General features: G+C 39.3%; 1 protein-coding gene across 2 annotated transcripts in view; it reads left to right on the forward strand.

Moving 5' to 3' along the window:
• Positions 1-21,707, forward strand: part of LOC126202977 (ovarian-specific serine/threonine-protein kinase Lok-like) — a 202,340-nt gene that overhangs the window by 148,696 nt on the left and 31,937 nt on the right. Inside the window, exon 7 of one of the 2 annotated variants that reach the window (XM_049937143.1) lies at positions 1,595-1,745. In XM_049937143.1, coding sequence (XP_049793100.1) covers positions 1,595-1,727 — 133 coding nt within the window. In that variant the 3' untranslated portion in view covers positions 1,728-1,745. Of the gene's footprint in view, positions 1-1,594; positions 1,746-10,633; positions 10,836-21,707 lie in introns of those variants that run through there. The other variant, XM_049937132.1, reaches the window with a different exon arrangement.

Raw genomic sequence — 21,707 nt, forward strand, 5'->3', positions numbered from 1 at the left:
GCCGCCGCCGCCGCCGCCGCTGCCGCAGCAGAAGACTTCACAAACGACACAGCTGCCGCTCTCCGAACCAGAACGTTCCGTAAGATACAGTTGTACAAATCTTCAATAAAAGTTATCTTATGTAAAAATGATGTTTCATTCGACCTCATACCGGAGCCAAGGAAGAACCCACCCTGCCCACATGTTGTTAAGAGAGAAAAGTTAATTTATTTAATATTTTCACCCTGACAGAATGCTTTAGAATGCTCATCCTGACAATTGACTTGTATCAAAAGAGAAAACCCAGTTACATTTAGTGACAGAAGTGTCACATTTAGTAACACAACTGTTACAACTGATCCTTGTGGAACCCCTGGTACAACATCCTTTCACTGCGACCTTTTAGTACCTACCATTACACACTGCTGGCGGGATGTAAGGTATGAGTGGAACCATTGTACAGCGCTTGAAGGAAAATTTTGACGAGTCATTTTAGTAAGCAGAATGTCAAGTCAGCAGTGTCGAAAGCTTTGCTGAAGTCCAGGAAGCACATAAAAGTAGCCTGTTGTTTGTCCATGGCATGTTTAAATTCGTGAGTCTTTTTTATAAGAGCAGTCATTGTGCTGTGATTTTGCCGGAAACCGGACTGGTATTCATCTAAGAGGTTATTCAGTGTTAAATAATTGGTAACCTGTTAGTGGACTATGTATTCTAATGCCTTGGACAGTGCTAGTAGAATGCAAATGGGCCTGTAATCAGAGGGTTGTTTGGCAGATTTCTTCTTTGGTAATGGTTTTATGAGCCCCTTCTTCCACACTGTAGGAAAAATGCTGGACGTCAGAGAGTGGTTAAAGATGTCAGTTATTTTGGGTAGTAATGGGTCGACAAGAAAATTGATCATTTGCACCGTTATATTATCATGTCTTGCGGCTGCCGAATGGATTCGCGCCTGACCGTGTTAGGGCTTACCGGCTGCAGAAAAAATTTTTCAGTTGTATCACACACTGAAATTTGCTATTTGGACACCAAAATAACTGATTATGGCTGAAGTAAAGAGCATATCACACGTAGACTGGTTAAGGCAAAGAATGTTTCTTTAAGAATGGTATTTTGTTAACATCGAATACAGACTTCAGTATTAGGTAGTTTCTACAGAAGTTACTTGTCTAGAGTAGTCTTGTATGGAAGTGAAATGTTGGTAATAAACAGTTCAGACATGTAGAGAAGGAAGATTGTGAAATGCGGTGCTACAAAAAGATGCTGAAGATTTGAAGGTACATCATGTAACTGAGGTGGTGAGGGAAGAAATGTGTGGCACTACTTGACAAATATAAGAAGGAATCATCAGTTTAATATTATAGAGAAGTGTGGAGGGTAAAAATTGTAGGAGGAGACCAAGAGATGAATACAGTAAGCGGTTCAAATATATGTAGGTAGCAGTGCTTATTCAGAGTGACGGGGCTCGCACGGAATGGAGTAGCATGGAGAGCTGCATCAAACCAGTCTTTGGACTGAAGACTGTGACAATATATGAGTGTAATTATTTTTTCAAAAGCTTATTAATGCCATTGACAAGTATAATATTCCATTCAGAAAATTGTATTTCTGTTCTCAGGGTGTATACGACCTGGGACAACAGGGAGATCCAGGAAAAACCCAGGAATTTTTTCATCTGGAAGGAAACAGGAAAAACCCAGGAACTTTTTTTAGAATTCTGGGACTTTTTCATTGCTTTTGTTTTCAGTTAAATTTTTGTAATTTTGACTGGTAAAAACCAATACTTTAACAATGTATATTACTGTATCCTGCTACTGCAGAATAATACTGCAGCAACAAAAAAAGAAAAGAAAATAAAACTTAAGTCGTAAAGGAAATGCTCCAGATACAACAACAAAATACAATGCTCATATACGCGTCTGCCAACAGCAAAATGTGTCAAAGGCTTTAGGAAAACTTTGCAATGTTTCATAACAACAAATTGCCTCCAATGAGCGTGACATCACAACTGTTCACATTAGATTCGTTTTAGCAGTTACAAGCGGGCTCGTGCGCAGTTGAGTCGCACATGAGTAGTACCTTCTCCCACTTTTGGTACAGAAATGTGGCTGTTCGCTGTGTAAGCAGTCACAGCAAGCAGCTAGATGTTACCTAGGAAAAAATTTACTGGCACGCCCAAGCTGCCAGATTCACACATGTGCAGCAGCCCAGCAGCCCCGGATGTAGGAGAGGAGAGCTGGGCGCCAAATTCATATTCTTGATGGGAAAAAAAAAGTTTGTTTCACAAAGCATGTAGCATCCAGCGCACATCGGTCTCGATTATTCATACGATTTTTAAATGCATTCCTGTTGGCTTTTGAACATTTTTGAACACATTCTAAATTGATTTCTGAATGAATCGTAAGTTGATTCGTGAATGCGTGCATAGTGTTCGTGATGTCTCTGTCAGGGGAATCCTCCTCACATCTAGAAATAAACTTTCCTGCAGACAAAATGGGCTATATGAGCTCAGTGGTGTAAAGCTGAACTGATGAATGCCAATCGCTGTCTGTTTATGTGGTTGGATTGGGTTTGTGAAAGATCAACATTGTTATAATTACTAGCAAAATCCATAGATTCAGACTACCAGAGTGGAAATAAACGACTAACAAGAATAACTGGTAAGAAAGATTCTCAGTATATCCAAGAAAATGAAATTTTGACAAACATTTTTCGCCATATCCCCATACTATGGAAATTCCGTGTGGCTACGGCCTCTTGTCGGGTAGACCATTCGCCTGGTGCAAGTCTTTCAGGTTGACGCTACTTCGGTGACTTGCGTGTCGATGGGGATGAAGTGACAATGATAAGGACAACACAACACCCAGTCCCTTAGCGGAGAAAATCTCTGACTCAGCTAGGAATCGAACCCGGGCCATTAGGTGAGAGATTCCGTTGTCCAGGCCACACAGCTACCAGGGGTGGACATCCCCATACTGTCCCTGGCTAGCAGCCGTGTAAGTTCTATTCTGGATGTAGCATGGAAAACACGTTGTACGAACATGTAACAACGCCTAACCGGAGAATAATCGCAGGATAACGAAACCGGTGATTCTGGAAGGGTTAGTGATGTTAATCAGAGAATAAGTTTGACAATGGCAGGAATATTAGCAGAATTAGTGATGACAAGATTGATTATTAGAACGAGGAAGGAGAAGAACGGGGACATCATGCAAATTATCAAAGAATATGATGATTCCAAATTTACATGAAAATTTCATACTACTACTTTTCAATCTCTTGCTTGAGAAACTGGAGTGTATGAATGAAATGTGAAACTATTTCCTAACATAAAGATTTTTGCTTGTAGTAGCCCTAATAGACATTTCATATTGGTACTTTGTGAATTATATTCCGTCGTGTTATAAAAATGATCATTTGTGCCAAAACAGTCTCGTTTATTTGGTGTGCGAAGGAGTATTTTGTTTATAATAGAGGGAAACATTCCACGTAGGAAAAATATATCTAAAAACCAAAGATGATGTGACTTACCAAATGAAAGTGCTGGCAGGTCGACAGACACACAAACAAACACAAACATACACACAAAATTCAAGCTTTCGCAACAAACTGTTGCCTCATCAGGAAAGAGGGACGGAGAGGGAAAGACGAAAGGATTTGGGTTTTAAGGGAGAGGATAAGGAGTCATTCCAATCCCGGGAGCGGAAAGACTTACCTTAGGGGGAAAAAGGATGGGTATACACTCGCGCGCACACACACACATATCCATCCACACATATACAGACACAAGCAGACCTTTTTTCCTTTTTTTCCCCCTTAGGCAAGTCCCTCCGCTCCCGAAAGCTTGAATTTTGTGTGTATGTTTGTGTTTGTTTGTGTGTCTGTTGACCTGCCAGCACTTTCATTTGGTAAGTCACATCATCTTTGGTTTTTAGGAGTATTTTGTTTTTTACATAGCAGACAGTGACAAAATAGACATAATTAGCTCGAGAAACCACACCATTTTTGGGCACTATTTGCATTAGTAGCTTCTGCAGTATTAGACGGCAACTTTCGATTTTTCATGTAGCAAGACGTTTGATGAACTTTGATGAGGTAATAGGCTCTTCCTCACAAAGGAAAGCACTCCATGTAAAGTTGTAGCAAGATTAGAGAGAGAGAGAGAGAGAGAGAGAGAGAGAGAGAGAGAGAGAGAGAGAGAGAGAGAATACTAAGAGCTAAGGACTGAAGAAATGTATACTGTCCTGGCTGTCTCTTGTCTTTGCTTGTTTTATGTTCCTCTATTTGATTTTATGTTACACAAAACAGCAAGTTATTAGCTAACAGGCAATAAAGAGTGCAATTTTTTTGAAGTACTCTCTTTCTCCCGGTTGCAAATAATCCCATCCAGTATTAATTGTGAGGTTTTTCAAAGAGGGGTAGGATGTCAAATCAGCCAACTAGGTTCAGGAGAGGCACCACAGGACATTTTATTCTGAATATAATTTGATGGCATCCATTACAAAATGTACCTGTTTCAATTCCACAGAGCGAAATACAGTGACATGCGATAGAAGTATGCTTTGTGAAAAGGTGTGGCACTGCACAAATAACATGTCTTACATTCCCTGGAACACATACGTTTTGTGTTTCAGACTTTTTAGAAAGATGTGCGCAACAAGATGAACATTTTGGAAAAGTCAATTTTTAAAATTTTTGGCCCCCTACCTCAAACACTCGAGGAAAGGGGGGTTGTCACTATCTAGTATTGCCCGGTTCGGAAATATCGTAGATCTGGACCTGATGCACAGAGCAGTCGTGAGTTTTAGTGGGGAGTCTCCACGTGACCCTTGTTTACGTTTCGTGATTTTGTTGTTTCCTCTTCATTTATTGCTCTCACTTCAAATGAAAACAAAATGGATTTCTGTGGCTTGGATCTATCAAGTGAATAAAAATACATTCACATAATTATGGAAGTTTCAGATTTTATTTTATTTCTATCCTTCTGACAGTCAAGCATTAATCGCCTTGCAGAACAGTGTAGTTTTTTTTTTTTTTTTGTACAGTTTGCTAAAGAAGTTTGGCTTTTATTAATCTTTTCCGCTGAGGCAGTCAATGTATTTGAAACAAAGTGTTTAATTCCACAATATTGGCTAGCTTCAACTGTTCGCTGCATTTCAAGTGCACGTTTTCATCTTCTAGCACACATGGCATTATGCCATAAGAAAGAACCAAACATGAGATAATACAGTACTGGTACTCCAAGAAAATTTATATCCCGAAAACCACACTGAAAAGCTTAATATCAGTTTCAGTCCCATTTCATTGGGAATCTGGATGGATTCCCGACGATCTTGGAATATCCTCTGGTGTCTTGTTTCTTTTATGATGTAACGTAAGATCTTTTAATCTGGACATACGGGCCTCTCATGTCATCGTAGTTGCACAAGCGCTGTGGCATCTGTTATCTGGAGCTGAAACATAGCTGTTTCTAACAGGTCATGGGAAAATACTGCAAATGGTGGTTTGAAAAGCGTTGCTTTCAAAGTAAACATCCTTTGACGTAAGTTGAACCATGCGCAAGAATATATAATGAATTTCTTAAATCACAGAGCGTTTGGCTCTCATTTAAAAATCGACTTTTTGATGAGCCATTTACAAGAATTTCGAGCCCAGAAGATCAGACATTTATGTCATTACTAAAAACTATACTGGCACATTTGTGTGATAGATCTTAAATGAAAAGATCAACATTATATGTGAAAGCTTAGCTTCTCTTGCAGCATATTAACCGTAGAGACCAATATCATCTTGCAGCAACACTGTGTATATTAAGCCGTTAACTTTTCCTGTTTGTGTGTTCACACTACTTAACAGTGATGTTGCTATTGGTTGACTACATCACATGTCCTATGCCCTGATGCCCTGAATATCCGCTGTCATTGGCTGGCGAGATCATGTGACATGAGCTTTTGGCTGGCTTACAAAAGCGCATCACGATCTCGATTTCAATGCTTCAGAAGGTTATAAGTGGTGTTTGGTGGAATTCGAATTTGTACTTTTGTAACAAAAATATGCAGCGTACATGTTGCTGCTCATCGAAGATCTTTCCAAAACAGGTTTTTTGCTGTGAGTTTAGTTTTATAAAGTGTCGTGAAATTCTACGCCCGTGTATAAAACCATCACCATTCGAAGGATTGATAGGTTTTACAATTCCGAGGGAAAATATAGTGTCACCACAGAAAAAGTGTGTTTTTACCCGGGAAAAATGCCCCCCACCCCTCTCCCCCCACCCCCCCACCCCCCCACCCCCACCCCTGCTGTCCGCATATACACCCTGATCCTGCATCTCTGTTGCTAAAAGTTTTAATGTGTATTGACAGTGACAAAATTGTTTAACCTTTGTGTGTTATCAGTTGCAACAAGACATGTTCGTGAGGGAAATTGGTTGTTATATCTTGCACAGCTCACCTTGTTAGCATGTTACTTTTCACATTTGTTACGAAGAACAAAAAGAGAAAAAGAAAAAGAAAATGTTTTTGCTATTCATCCTAACAAAGAACGATATTTTAAAATTAACATAAAGGTTGTTCCTGTGCACTTTTTGTGGAGGCCTAGGTTGACACCTTTGACAGTATGCAGGGTGAGGCAGCTCAGACAGGTAACCCCAAATATATCCAGAATGAATATATATATCTAGGCACAGTTCTCACCAAGTATAGTAGGCAGTATGGCAAAATTACCTGTGTTCGCAAGAAATTTTTATAGTTTAGAACTGCCAATTATGACGTCGAATCTTTTTTTTTAACTGTATACTTCTTTGTGTGGCACTTCAAAGAAACTTCTAAGAGAACTTGTACCACATAACATGTATGAAACTTGACCAAATAGTATCAAGTTAACTGCATCAAAAACCTCTGCGCTGCTGTTAGAAGAGGTGGTTCCACAAAGGTCTGCCCCATTATACCAGGTATGACTTATATTTGCTACAATGACCGTTATATTAAATGTTCACCTTTAGCCTTGCAACACTGTATAAAACGATTCTGGAGAAGCAATATTGCACATTGAGTATCATTTGGAGTTAGTGGCAGGGTGGAATCATAAAGCATTTTATGCCTTTGGGAGCCATTCATGTTTCCTTTGGTTTAATTTTTGCCACAGATAAAAGTATACAGGCATTAAATTTGGAGAGTGTGCAGGGCATTTTGAGTTGCATGAATGATTGTCCCACTGCCCTACAAATATTCTCTTAGGAGTGTCTGTACCTACATGTGTGGAATGGGAAGGATGTACATCGTGTTGGTACCACACTGATTGTGTTGTATCCTGTCTTCAAAGAACTGCTGCATATCATATGAACTTGAGATAATTAGGTTAGATTCCTACCAGTAAGAGAAACCAATGATGCAGGTGTAGGAAAACATACACCAGATGTCGATAGACAAAAAGTGTTGTTTTTATCCCATTTTTGAATTATTGTGGATTTTGAAGTGACAGTTAGTGCATATTGCTAAGGTTGACGTACCCATGATATGTTAACTATTCTTCTTTCTTAAACAAAATTGGGTGTAGATATGCCAAATCAATTTGTGCTTTTCGTAGGTCACTCAGAACCATATCAACTTACACTTTTCGTAGATAAGTCAGAGAACAACATAAATTTGCGCTTTTCATAGATAAGGCAGAGAATTGTAACCAATTTTGAAAGTCACTGGCATGAAGCTGTCGGTGCAGAGAAATGTGAAGAGGATGAAATGTGATGGAATGTAGTGTTTGCAGTCCACTCTTTTGTTTGATCCATCTCGTACTTCCAAGATGCCTGTTGGTGACATTTGCTTTGTGCGTTACTGCTGTTACTATGTTAGGTTCAGTTCTTTCCTCAGTTCTCCTTTTCCTTGGTGTATTTTATTTTCCAGACTTCAAGCTTCTAGAACTTTTTTTAATATTTGCAAAGGCAAAGTGTGAAATCTTGGCGAGATGGCTACTCTTCAGCCTACAACCACACCGCTGCTCTAATAGTTGACAACATTTGCCAGAAACCGTATTCATATTTTTGAGAGTCATATCTATTGTAAATGCCTCAGTAGCTTTACGACTGATGGGCTTTTAAGAACATATAAACATGAGGTCTGTACCAGAGTTGCTGGCCGCGGTGGTCTCGCGGTTCTAGGTGCGCAGTCCGGAACCGTGCGACTGCTACGGTCGCAGGTTCGAATCCTGCCTCGGGCATGGATGTGTGTGATGTCCTTAGGTTAGTTAGGTTTAAGTAGTTCTAAGTTCTAGGGGACTGATAACCACAGCAGTTGAGTCCCATAGTGCTCAGAGCCATTTTTGTACCAGAGTTGTGTGTTTTCTTACATTTGGTATAATAGGGCAGATGTTTGTGGAACCTCTTCTCATGGCAGTGGGTTAGTGTTTTTGGTGCTTTTAATTTGATACTATTTGATAAAGTCCCATACATGTTAACATGTATGTCATTGAAGTTCTCTTTGAAGCTTCTTTCAAATGCCAAAAAAATTGTTGATTGGAAAAACAAGACAGTGTTGTAATTTGGTGATCATAATTGTTAAAAATTACTTTGAAACGTCAAGAAATTGATCATGTTGCCTCCTATCACTTGGTGAAAACTGTGGATCGATATATTTATTCATCCTAGGTGTACTTCGGGTGTTTGCTGACTCGTCCTGTATATTATATTGCTGAAATAACTCTTCGTTTTTGCGTACAATGGTGAGCCACAACCAAGACAAAACAATGCTTCCATTATCTCAAATCATTAAAGGATGATTTGCAAAATTAGTCATGTTGTACCACAGAAATTATGATGGATCGTGTCTTGGAAGTCGTCTTATACCTGGTATCGTTTTTAACTTACTTGGAAGTACACAGTCTGGAAAATTCCTGATTCCTTCCCATCCTCCCCCTCCCCACTCCCAGTTGGAAATACACTGACTAGACTATAGTGCCTACAAGCACTCAGAGGTAAATTGATCCTGGACAACCAGTAGCACTACTGTCAACTTTCAGCTACAAACGACAAACAGCTGCAAGCAAAAAACAACAGCCATCTACACAACTCCGGCAACACTGAGGCATTGCCATTGAGAGGTTTACAAAATTGCGTAACGTGGTTCATTACAGTAAGTGTATGAAGCTGCTGTGCTCAGCTCACTCCAACTGTCGGGGATCTTCTTACAGCGACTCGATTATAGATTAAATGTCTTGCCAAGTGACATCTCTTTTTCTCTAGCAATCTGCTGTGGTAAGTTATGGATGTTTCTTATTGTTGACTATGTCTTTGAGTTTAATTTTTAGAAATGGAGCAACGTTTAGCAATCACGGTGTGCATGAAATGTGGAAAACTACATTTAAAAAAGTAACAATACGAGAGAAGGAAAGTTGCTACTCACCATATAGCGGAGATGCTGAGCCGCGATAGGCACAATAAAAAGATTCACACAATCATAGCTTTTGGCCATTAAGGCCTTTGTCAGCAGTAGACACAAATACACACACACATTCACACAAGCGCAACTTGCACACACATCTGCAGTCTCAGAAAGCTGAAACTCTGAGACTACAGATGTGTGTGCAAGTTGCGCTTGCGTGAGTATGTGTGTGTATGTGTGTCTACTGCTGACAAAGGCCTTAATGGCCGAAAGCTATGATTGTGTGAATCTTTTTATTGTGCCTATCGTGGCTCAGCATCTATATGGTGAGTAGCAACTTTCCTTCTCTCGTATTGTTACATTCCATCCTGGATTTTGCATTGTTTTTTTAAAAAAGTAAGCAGACATAATGTCTATAGAGAGATGCAGCAGCTGTTGGAAATTTATAATTAATTCTTTCAGTCACAGCCAATATTTTCTGATCCTTGAGCTCAGTGGCAGTGTAACGCGTCAACAGTGTCGCTGTGCATGGCTGCCTCAATATTAAAGCTCTAGGTATGAACATCCAGGCAGGTTGACTTGAATATAGACACAGCCATTTTAATGTTGAGACAACCATACATAGTAACAAAGTAGATGCATTATGTTGTAACGAAGTTGAGTCGATCTGAAGATGGCTAATGACGGCCAAAACCTGGCCTATAGAAGATCACAACATAAAGCATTTGAAGTGACATAGGGTGTGTGGCCAAATTGTTTTGTGGAGGGGACTCAATGAGCGCCAAGAGGTTTTATATACAGTGACAGTTGAAAGGCACAATGAAAACGCTGTTACATATTTAGCTTTTGGACAAAGCATATTTGTTTGTAAAATTACTACAGAACTAATAGTTTGTTATTGCTGTTCATAATGCATTTTTATTGGGTATAGTAATATATGTAATGGGAAAAGTCATTGGTATTCCATTCTGTAATTAGGGAAAATGCATTTATTGCAGCAATCAAGGTGGTTTTGATGGCCTATCAATAAAAGAATCTGACTTAGCTTATGGCAGAGATGTTGAGTTGCAGACAAGCACAACAAAGATACTATGAAACACACAAGCTTTCGGCCAAAAGACCTTCTTCTGAAATAGAAAACAAACACACACACACACACACACACACACACACACACACACACACACACACCTGAATACTGTCTCTGATTGTCTCTGTTTCTTTGGCTTGACATTTTCCAATCTTTGGCTTGACTTGTAAAAATTACAAATGTGTTTCTCTTTCAGCTTGAGTGGTTATTTACCTTTCTCACCTGACAACAAGAAAGTCCCATTAAAACAACAAATTGGGAAAGGCAGTTACTCCTTCCCAATACAGTACTGGAGAGGTGTGTCTCCAGAGGCTATTGATTTGATAAAGAAGATGTTAACTGTGGACCCTATTCAGAGAATAACTGTTGACGGTATTATGAATCATTTGTGGCTTCAGGTGAGTATTTAAGTGACTAAATAATTATGGGAAATTCATTCCTGTTACTGTTGTAACTGATATGTCTGACCACAGTTGTCCTTGGATACACAGAAAAATATGGAAAGTTATGTATGGTCAGTACCCCCACTTCAACTGCCCCTTCTTCACCAACTCCTGTCCGTCATCCTTTGTCATTTGTTCCACTAAATCGCTCAGTAATTCATTGTCACTTCCACCTTCCCCCCTCTCGCTCTTTCTATGTTTCGAGATGGCACCTGTCAAAAAGTGCAGTGTCATAATGCTGTTTTGCCGTACTTTTAACAGTGCATCGTGTAAAAATTGTTAGAAATAGGTTGTAAAAAAATTCTGTGTGTGAAGTGCAACTTCTAGCTACATGAAAAGTTTGCCAAAATACGCCTCAAATTTATTACCAACAATATTCACTGTTCATCCCTAGACTGTTTGTGGGATGAAAACATGAAACTGGCTTTCACTGTTAGCTCACGGGAACAAAATTATTAAAGTGTTACATTGCGACATTGAGACTAGCAGAATTATTAGTGCTGTAGTGAGATAAATGTGACCTAAAACTCTTGATAAATAAATAAATTTATTAATTAATAAAATGTTTTTGCAAGGTAGCTGAGGTGATAGGAAAAAAAAAAAAAAGAAAAGAGAGAGAAAGAGAGAGAGAGAGAGAGAGAGAGAGAGAGAGAGAGAGAGAGTGAGTGAGTGAGTGAGTGGAATGATACGTCGGTGGTGTGGAAATCTCAAAAACTGAAAATAAATGTAAGTGAACAAGTGTAACGTATAGAAAAAGAATTCAAAGCATCAGAACAGTAAAAATAAATTTCCTGTTACAAAGAGTTCTTTGCCCAAAAATGTGAAAAATGTGGTAGTGCAAAATTCCATAGTAGACGTTTGCCCCGGAATCAGGATCTGCCAGTTAAAGAAACACTTTGGCAATATATGTAGTTCGTAGGACTTTTCTGACAGCTATGCATTAATCGCCCTGTAGAGCAATGAAGTTATTTTTGTCGGTTTGTTAAAGAAATTTGGCTTTCATTAATCTTTTACGCTGAGGCAGTCAACATGTTTGAAACAAAGTATTTAGTTTCATACTATTGGCTAATTTCAACTGCTCACTGCATTTCAAGTGCACATTTTCATCTTCTAACACTTATGGCATTATGCCATAATAAAGAATCAAAACTGAGTTAGTACAGTACTGGTACTCCAAGAAAGTTTACTTCCCAAAACCCACTCTGAAAAGCTTAATGTCAGTTCAAGGCCTACTTCATTGGGAATCTGGACATGCAAATGTGCTCTTTAAGTGTGCACTTTAAATATGCCATTTTAGTATGGTTCTCAAAATTCCGATGCTCTTGGAGTATCCTCTGATATCTCTTCTCTTTTGTGACATAATGTAAGATCTTTTAATATTTTACACATACGAACATACGGGCGTCCTGTGTCATAGCAGCTGCCAACGTGTGGTAGCGCCTGTTACCTGGCACTCTGTGATGACTACGAACCTATTTCTAACAGGTCACGGGAAAATATTGCGAATGGTGGTTGGATAAGCGTTTCTTTCAAAGTAAATTTCCTTTTACCCAAGTTGAACTATGTGTGAGAATGTACAATGATTTTCTTAAATCACAGTGTGTTTGATGACGAGCCATTTAGAAGTATTTCGAGCCCAGATCAGACATTTGTGTCGTTATTATGAGCAAATTGATGTACAGGAAGCTCTCTATCCTCTACGGGAGCTAATTTATTTGTGGAAAACTTTGAGGACAAGTCACTGGAATCGGCTAAAAATTTTACTGGCACATTTGTGTGAGATATCTTAGAGTGTTAACACGTGCAAAAAATATCAACATTATATGTGAAAGCTTAGCTTCTCTTGCAGCTTATTAATCTTAGAGACCAGTATTATATGTGAAAGCTTGGATTTTCTTGTAGCAACACTATGTATATTAATTTAAAACATTAACTTTTCCTGTTCGTGTATCTGCGCTATTTAACAGTGGTGTAGTATTAGCAGACTACATCATGTGTCCTGTGGTCTGAATACCCACTGTCATCGGCTGGCGGGATCACGTGACGTGAGCTGTGACTGGCGTATTTTCTTCCCTGAGTTTCGTTTTCTAAAGTGCCAGGAAATTCTACGTCCGTGTATAAAAACATAACTATTCAAGGTGTTGATAAGTTTGACAGTTCCGAGTGAAAATATACTGTCACTTAATAACACGGAAAAAGTGTGTTTTGATCTGTGAGGAAGTGTATTTTTAACCGGGAAGTATGGGAAAAATCTGGGAATTTTTTTCCTTGTCCGCGTATACACACTGTCTATCATATGTTTTCCCCCTTCTCCAGTAATATTGCAGTGCAATTTCACATCATTCTGACCAGTGGCATTATTTCTACAGCATTTCGAAAGCTTAACTTTAATTATAATCACCCTGTATACCAAAAAACATTCTCTTGAATTCCCCATGTGGGAGATGTTCTATTTCAAGTCATGTGCCGCAGTTATAAGCTCTTCATCTGTGTGGTTCACTACATAAACTTTTTTTTCCTGTTACAGGCTACGGAAATTTTTAAACAAAGCTTGTGGGTGGAGTTTTCCCTTGAGATGAAATTTGCTGATTTACAGCAGTTAATAAACTCCACTTGTGAGTCACTTTTACTAAGTATTATGGCTTGCCTAGTGAAGGACCACATCTGTTTTATTTTCATCTTTACCCCCAAATCCACACATTGTTCTACTACCTGGCCTATCTTCTTTACCTTTTCATTGTTATTTTGTTTTATTTTCACTTCGTGATGTAAGGAAAAAATTGCTATCGCTTCGACAGTGTCCTCCAGTTTTACCTGACTTTCTCATATTTTACTGATCCCAGGCTTGTTTAAGTTTACTGTGTTTGTTTATTCAAGGTTGATAACTTTCTTCCTTCATGGTTTTGATGTGCCACTTATTTCACCTCTCCATTCTGTTAATAAGTTACCCACCACCTGCTTAAATTGTTTAATTTCTCCCCCTTTTTGAATATTTTCCTTCTTGCTATGTTTTGAACTATCATGCAGGAAGGTCATGATTTGAAACTTCCTAGCAGATTAAAACTGTGTGCCCGACCGAGACTTGAACTCGGGACCTTTGCCTTTCGCGGAGAGCAGGAGAGCTTCTGTAAAGTTTAGAAGGTAGGAGACGAGATACTGGCAGAAGTAAAGCTGTTAGTACCGGGCGTGAGTCGTGCTTCGGTAGCTCAGATGGTAGAGCACTTGCCCGCGAAAGGCAAAGGTCCCGAGTTCGAGTCTCGGTCGGGCACACAGATTTTAATCTGTCAGGAAGTTTCGTATCAGCGCACACTCCGCTGCAGAGTGAAAATCTCATTCAGGTCATGATTTGTTCACCATTTGTTTCTTTCTGTACCTTTTTTGCATCTAATTCTGTGAATGTTTTCCTTTCTCCTTGTTCATCCAGGGTGTATACGACCTGGGACAACCGGGAGATCCGGGAAAAACTCGGGAACTTTTTAGAATTCCGGGAATTTTTCATTGTTTTAGTTTTCTGTTAAATTTTTTAATTTTGACTGGTAAGAACCGATACTCCAACAGTGGATATTACTGTATCCCGCTACTGCAGAATAATACTTCGACAATAAAATATAAAGGAGAGAAACGAAAATAACTTAAATTGCAAAGGAAATGCGCCATATATGACGACAAAGACACACAGTGCTCATGCAAGCGTCTGCCAACAGCAAAATGTGGCAAAGGCTTCAGGAAGACAAATTGCCTCCGATGAACTTGCAGTCACTACTGTTTACATTAGATTTGTTTTAGCAGGTACTGACGGGCTCATGCGCATGTGCAGTTGAGTCTCGTGAGAGTAGTAGATTCTCCCGCTTCTGGCTACGGGAATGTGGCTGTTGGCTGTGCAAGCAGTCGCAGCAAGCAACTAGATGCTACCGGGAAAAAGGGGCATCAAATTCATATTCTTTAGGAAGAAAACCTTGTTTCACAAAGTGTGTAGCATCCAGCGCAAGTTGGTCTATCTATTATTCATATGATTTTGAAATGCATCCCTGTTGGTTTTTGAACATTTTTCAAAAAATTTTAAGTTCACTTCTGAATGAATCGTAAGTTGATTTTTGAATGCGTGCGTAGTGTATGTGATGTCTCTGTCAGGAGATTCCTCATCGCATCTAGAAAGAAACTTTCTGCAGACAAAAGGGGACAGGCCTATTAAGCTGAACGGATAAATGCCAATCGCTGTCCGATTATATGGTTGACTGGGTTTGCGAATGATCAGCATTGTTATAATTACTAGCGAAATCCATAGATTCAGACTACCAGAATGGAAATAAACAACTAACAGATGAGGAAGATTACATATTATCTTCTCGGTGTATCCAAGAAAATGAAATTTTGACAGAAAATCTTTGGCCAGATGGCTACACTAGTAGGGTCCAGTTGTACAGTCCCCGGCTAGCAGTCACTTAAGTTCAGGAAGTAACATGGAAAACGTGTAGTGCAAACATATGAGACGCCTAACCGGAGGATAATCATGGGATAACTGAACCTGTGATTCTGGCAGGGTTAGTGAAGTCAATTGGCGAACAGATTTTGACAATCCCCCTCATGAACCATGGACCTTGCCGTCGGTGGGGAGGCTTGCGTGCCTCAGCGATACAGATAGCCGTACTGTAGGTGCAACCACAATGGAGGGGTATCTGTTGAGAGGCCAGACAAACGTGCGGTTCCTGAAGAGGGGCAGCAGCCTTTTCAGTAGTTGCAGGGGCAACAGTCTGGATGATTGACTGAACTGGCCTTGTAACACTAACCAAAATGGCCTTGCTGTGCTGGTACTGCGAACGGCTGAAAGCAAGGGGAAACTACAGCCGTAATTTTTCCCGAGGGCATGCATCTCTACTGTATGGTTGATGATGATGGCGTCCTCTTGGGTAAAATATTCTGGAGGTAAAATAGTCCCCCATTCGGATCTCCGGGCGGGGACTACTCAAGAGGACGTCGTTATCAGGAGAAAGAAAACTGGCGTTCAGTGGATCGGAGCGTGGAATGCCCGATCCCTTAATCGGGCAGGTAGGGTAAAAAATTTAAAAAGGGAAATGGTTATGAACTGTAGATTAAAACTGAAGAAACTGCAAAAAGGTGGGAATTTAAGGAGATGGGATCTGGATAAACTGACTAAAGCAGAGGTTGTACAGAGTTTCAGGGAGAGCATAAGGGAACAATTGAGGGATGAAGTAGTGAAGGCAGCAGAGGATCAAGTAGGTAAAAAGACGAGGGCTAGTAGAAATCCTTGGGTAACAGAAGAAATATTGAATTTAATTGATGAAAGGAGAAAATATAAAACTGCAGTAAATGAAGCAGGCAAAAAGGAATACAAACGTCTCAAAAATGAGATCGACTGGAAGTGCAAAATGGCTAAGCAGGGCTGGCTAGAGGACAGATGTAAGGATGTAGAGGCTTATCTCACTAGGGGTAAGATAGATACTGCCTACAGGAAAATTAAAGAGACCTTTGGAGGAAAGAGAACCACTCGTATGAATATCAAGAGCTCAGATGGAAACCCAGTTCTAACCAAAGAAGGGAAAGCAGAAAGGTGGAAGGAGTATATAGAGGGTCTATACAAGGGCGATGTATTTGAGGACAGTATTATGGAAATGGAAGAGGATGTAGATGAAGATGAAATGGGATATACGATACTGCATGAAGAGTTTGACAGAGCACTGAAAGACCTGAGTCGAAACACGGCCCCGGGAGTAGACAACATTCCATTAGAACTACTGACAGCCTTGGAAGAGCCAGTCCTGACAAAACTCTACCATCTGGTGAGCAAGATGTATGAGACAGGCGAAATACCCTCAGACTTCAAGAAGAATATAATAATTCCAATCCCAAAGAAAGCAGGTGTTGACAGATGTGAAAATTACCGAAATATCAGTTTAATAAGTCACGGCTGCAAAATACTAACGCGAATTCTTTACATACGAATGGAAAAACTAGTAGAAGCCGACCTCGGGGAAGATCAGTTTCGATTCTGTAGAATTATTGGAACACGTGAGGCAATACTGACCCTACGACTTATCTGAGAAGCTAGATTAAGGACAGGCAAACCTACATTTCTAGCATATGTAGACTTAGATAAAGCTTTTGACAATGTTGACTGGAATACTCTTTTTCAAATTCTGAAGGTGGCAGGGGTAAAATACAGGGAGCGAAAGGCTATTTACAATTTGTACAGAAACCAGATGGCAGTTATAACAGTTGAGGGACATGAAAGGGAAGCAGTGGTTGGGAGGGGAGTGAGACTGGGTTGTAGTCTCTCCCTGATGTTATTTAATCTGTATATTGAGCAAGCAGTGAAGGAAACAAAAGAAAAATTTGGAGTAGGTATTAAAATCCATGGAGAAGAAATAAAAACTTTGAGGTTCGCCGATGACATTGTAATTCTGTCAGAGACAACAAAGGACTTGGAAGAGCAGTTGAACGGAATGGATAGTGTCTTGAAAGGAGGATATAAGATGAACATCAACAAAAGCAAAACGAGGATAATGGAATGTACTCGAATTAAGTCGGGTGATGCTGAGGGAATCACATTAGGAAATGAGACACTTAAAGTAGTAAAGGAGTTTTGCTATTTGGGGAGCAAAATAACTGATGATGGTCGGAGTGGAGAGGATATAAAATGTAGACTGGCAATGGCAAGGAAAGCGTTTCTGAAGAAGAGAAATTTGTTAACATCAAGTATAGATTTAAATGTCAGGAAGTTGTTTCTGAAAGTATTTGTTTGGAGTGTAGCCATGTATGGAAGTGAAACATGGACGATAAATAGTTTGGACAAGAAGAGAATAGAAGCTTTTGAAATGTGGTGCTACAGAAGAATGCTGAAGATTAGATGGGTAGATCACATAACTAATGAGGAGGTATTGAATAGGATTGGGCAGAAGAGAAATTTGTGGCACAACTTGACTAGAAGAAAGGATCGGTTGGTAGGACATGTTCTGAGGTATCAAGGGATCACCAATTTAGTATTGGAGGGCAGCGTGGAGGGTAAAAACCGTAGAGGGAGACCAAGAGATGAATACACTAAGCAGATTCTGAAGGATGTAGGTTGCAGTAGTTACTGGGAGATAATGAAGCTTGCACAGGATATAGTAGCATGGAGAGCTGCATCAAACCACTCTCAGGACTGAAGACCACAACAACAACAACAACAACATTTTGACAATGGCAGGAATAGCTACAGAACTGGTGATAACAAGATTGTTTGTTAGAACAAGGAACGAGAAGAAATGGGGACATCATTCAAATTATGGAAGAATAAGACGATTCCAAATTTATATAAAAATTTCGTAATACTACTTTTAGATCTCATGCTTGAGAAACTGGTGCATATGAATGAAATGTGAAACTATTTCCTGACATAAAGCTTTTTGCTTGTAGTAGGCCTAATAGGCATTTCATATTGGTGCTTAGTGAAATATATTCTGCCGTGTTATAAAACTGACCATTTGTGCCAAAACAGTCTCGTTTATTTGGTGTGTTCCAAAATTGCTGCAATATTAGAAAGGCCTATTTTGTTTAATCTAGCAGACAGTGACAAAGTAGACGTAATCAGATCGAGAAACCATACCAGTCTTGGGTATTATTTGTATTAACAGCTTTTCTAGTATTAGATAACGACATTTCTATTTTTCATGTAGCAACACGTTTGATGAACTTTGATGAGGTAATAGATTCGTTCGCAGAAAGTAAAGCACGCCATGTAAAGCTGTAGCAGGATTAGAGATAAAAATATTCTAGGAGCTAAGGATTGAAGAAATGTGGCCTTTCTTGCTTGTTTTTTGTGTTTATTGGTTTTATGTCTTCTATATTTAATTTTATGTGTCACAAAACAGCACTTTATTAGCCTAATAGGCAATAAAGAGAGCAAATTTTATGGAGAGTTCTTGTTCTCCCAATTACAAATAATCCCATCCGCTATTAATATGACTGGGAGCAGGAGAGGCACCACAGGACATTTCAATTTCCACTGTCTGGAATATAGTTTGATGGCATCCATCACAAAAGATACATGTTTCAATTCCACAGAGGGAAATAGTGACGTGTGATAGAATGCTGCATAAAGAGGCGTGGCACACTTAAGACCAAATTACATGTCTTATATTTCCCCGAACACACATGTTTTAATGTTTCAGACTTTTCAGAAAGATGTTCACTACAAGGTGAACATATTCTTGAAAATTCGATTTTTTGTGTAGTGTTGACCCAGATAGCAAATATCGTAGGTCTGAGGCTGATGTGCAGAGCAGTCAGAGTTAAAGTCTCCATGTGACCCGTGTGTACATTTAGTGATTTTCCCCCTCACACGTCAAATGAAAGCAAAATGGATATCTGTGGCCGGGAGCTATCAAGTGAATTAAAATACATTCATATAATTATGGAAGGCTAAAATATGTTATTGGTTTCAGATTTTATTTTATTTCCACCTTTCTGACAGTCAAGCATTAGTCGCGTTGCAGAACGGTGAGATTATTTTTGTCTGCTAAAGAAATTTGACTTTTATTAACCTTTTCCGCAGAGGCAGTCAATGTATTTGAAACAAAAGGTTTAATTCCGCAGTACTGGCTAGTTTCAACTGTTCGCTGCATTTCGAGTGCACGTTTTCATCCTCCTGGCATAATAAAGAACCAAACGTGGTATAATACAGTACTGGTGCTCCAAGAAAATTTACATCCCGAAAACAACACTGGTCGAGGTCTACTTCATTGGGAATCAGGACATACAAATGTGGACTCTAAGTATGCACTTTAAATGTGCATGTTTTAGTATGGTGCACAAAACTCGGATGCTCTTAGAGTATCCTCTGATATCTTGTTTCTTTTATAACGTAATGTATGATCTTCCAATGTTTTACGCATATGCACATACGGGCTTCCTACGTCATGGTAGCTGTGCAATCACGGTGGTGCCTGTTATCTGCGCTCTCTGGCAACTGCTGAAGCGAACCTATTTCTGACAGGTCGCAGGAAAATATTGCGAATGGTGGTTTGAAAAGCAATACTTTCAAAGTAAATATCCTTTTACGTAAGTTGAACTGTGTGCGAGAATGTACCGTGAATTTCTTAAATCACAGAGCGTTTGACTCGTTTAAAAATCAACTCTTTGCTGACATGCCATTTAGAAGAATTTCCAACCGTGAAGATCAGACATTTATGCCATTATTAAAAATTTTACTCACACATTTGTGTGATATATATTAAAGTGTAACATGCGCAAAAAAGATCAACATTATATATGAATGGTTAGCTTCTTTTGCAGCTTATTAACCTTAGACGCCAGTATTATATGTGAAAGCTTTGTTTTTCTTGTAGCAGCACTATGTACATTAATTTAAAACTATTAACTTTCCCTGTTTGTTTGTTCATGCTACTTAATAGTGATGTTGCTGTTGGCTGACTACATCATATGTCCTATGCTCTAAATATCCGCTGTCATCGGCTGGCAGGATCACGTGACATGAGCTATGACTGACTTACAAAAGCACATCGCAGTCTTGATTTCAATGATTTGGAAAGTAACTTGTGGTGTTTGGAGGAATTCCAGTGTAAACTTTCGTAATACGAAAATATGCTGCGTACATGTTGCTGCACATCAAAGATATTTCCAAAACATGTATTTTCCCTGAGTTTCGTTTTCTAAAGTGCTGGGAAATTCTGCGCCCGTTTATAAAACCATAACCATTCAAAGGATTGATACGTTTTGCAGTTCCGAGGGAAAATATACTGTCACATAACACGGAAAAGGTGTGTTTTCATCCCGGAGAAAGTGTATTATGAACTGGTAAATCTGGGAAAAACCCAGAAATTTTTTCTCCTTGTCCGTGTATACACCCTGTCCTCCTTAGCACATTTTTGTTTCCCATGCTAGGCGTTATGGATGTGGGTCATGTTTCTGCATCTGCCCTTATGCTGTCATCTCCCCAAATTTCTGTTGAACTCCCTATCAAATCATAGGTTATATTTGTCGAAGTATTTTCCCGTTTTGTCAAATCAGCCAATTTGGAAATTCTGTTTTCACAAAACCCACCTTTTTTGTCTCGTTGTTCCCATCCCATTATGTTTCTGCTAAATTTCTTTCTCTGGTAATCCCTACAAAGTCTCAACCACTTATCACACACAATTTTTGGAAACTTTATTCAATTTTTGCTCTATTGCCAATCACAGTCTACACTGCCGTTAATGTATCTTTCTGAATTCTCAACTTTTTTAGTCACCAAAACATTTACAACACTTGCATTGTAGAATTTTCTCTGTCCACTGGCTGCTGCATGGTGTGACTTCCTCTTGTTCCCACAGTCTGCTGTGAATGTTTGTGAGGCATCTGCTTGTTGTATCCAGATTCCTCGGAATATGTACATGGTCCGCTATATTTTTTCATCACATTCATTATTTATGGTTCAGTTCTCAGAATTCTTGCAACATTTGCAAGTCCTGTTTCACATGCCCCCTTTTTTAATAATTTCTTGTACTTTTTGCAAGGAAAATCTATCTGTTTTGTGTTAGGCAGCTAAAATGGGAATCTGATGCCCACGGAATATGTGCCAAACTAATTAGCTCTGCCCGTGTACCTAGTGGCACATGTCCTTTCTTTCATTTTCATCTCCTGAACAGATATCTTTAGTTCCTTCCAAATAATTGTCATTAACGTGAACGGGTAGCAAAGATAAAATCTGAATATTGAAATACCATCTCTCTATTATTCAAGCAAATAACATCACACTTGTATTCCCTATCTGCCCTCACTCTTTCATATTAACAAGTACTTTCACACAGGCTTTGTAATTATTGCGCAGAG

The sequence above is a fragment of the Schistocerca nitens genome, chromosome 1 (assembly GCF_023898315.1).
Source record: "Schistocerca nitens isolate TAMUIC-IGC-003100 chromosome 1, iqSchNite1.1, whole genome shotgun sequence".
Taxonomy (NCBI): Eukaryota; Metazoa; Arthropoda; class Insecta; order Orthoptera; family Acrididae; genus Schistocerca; species Schistocerca nitens.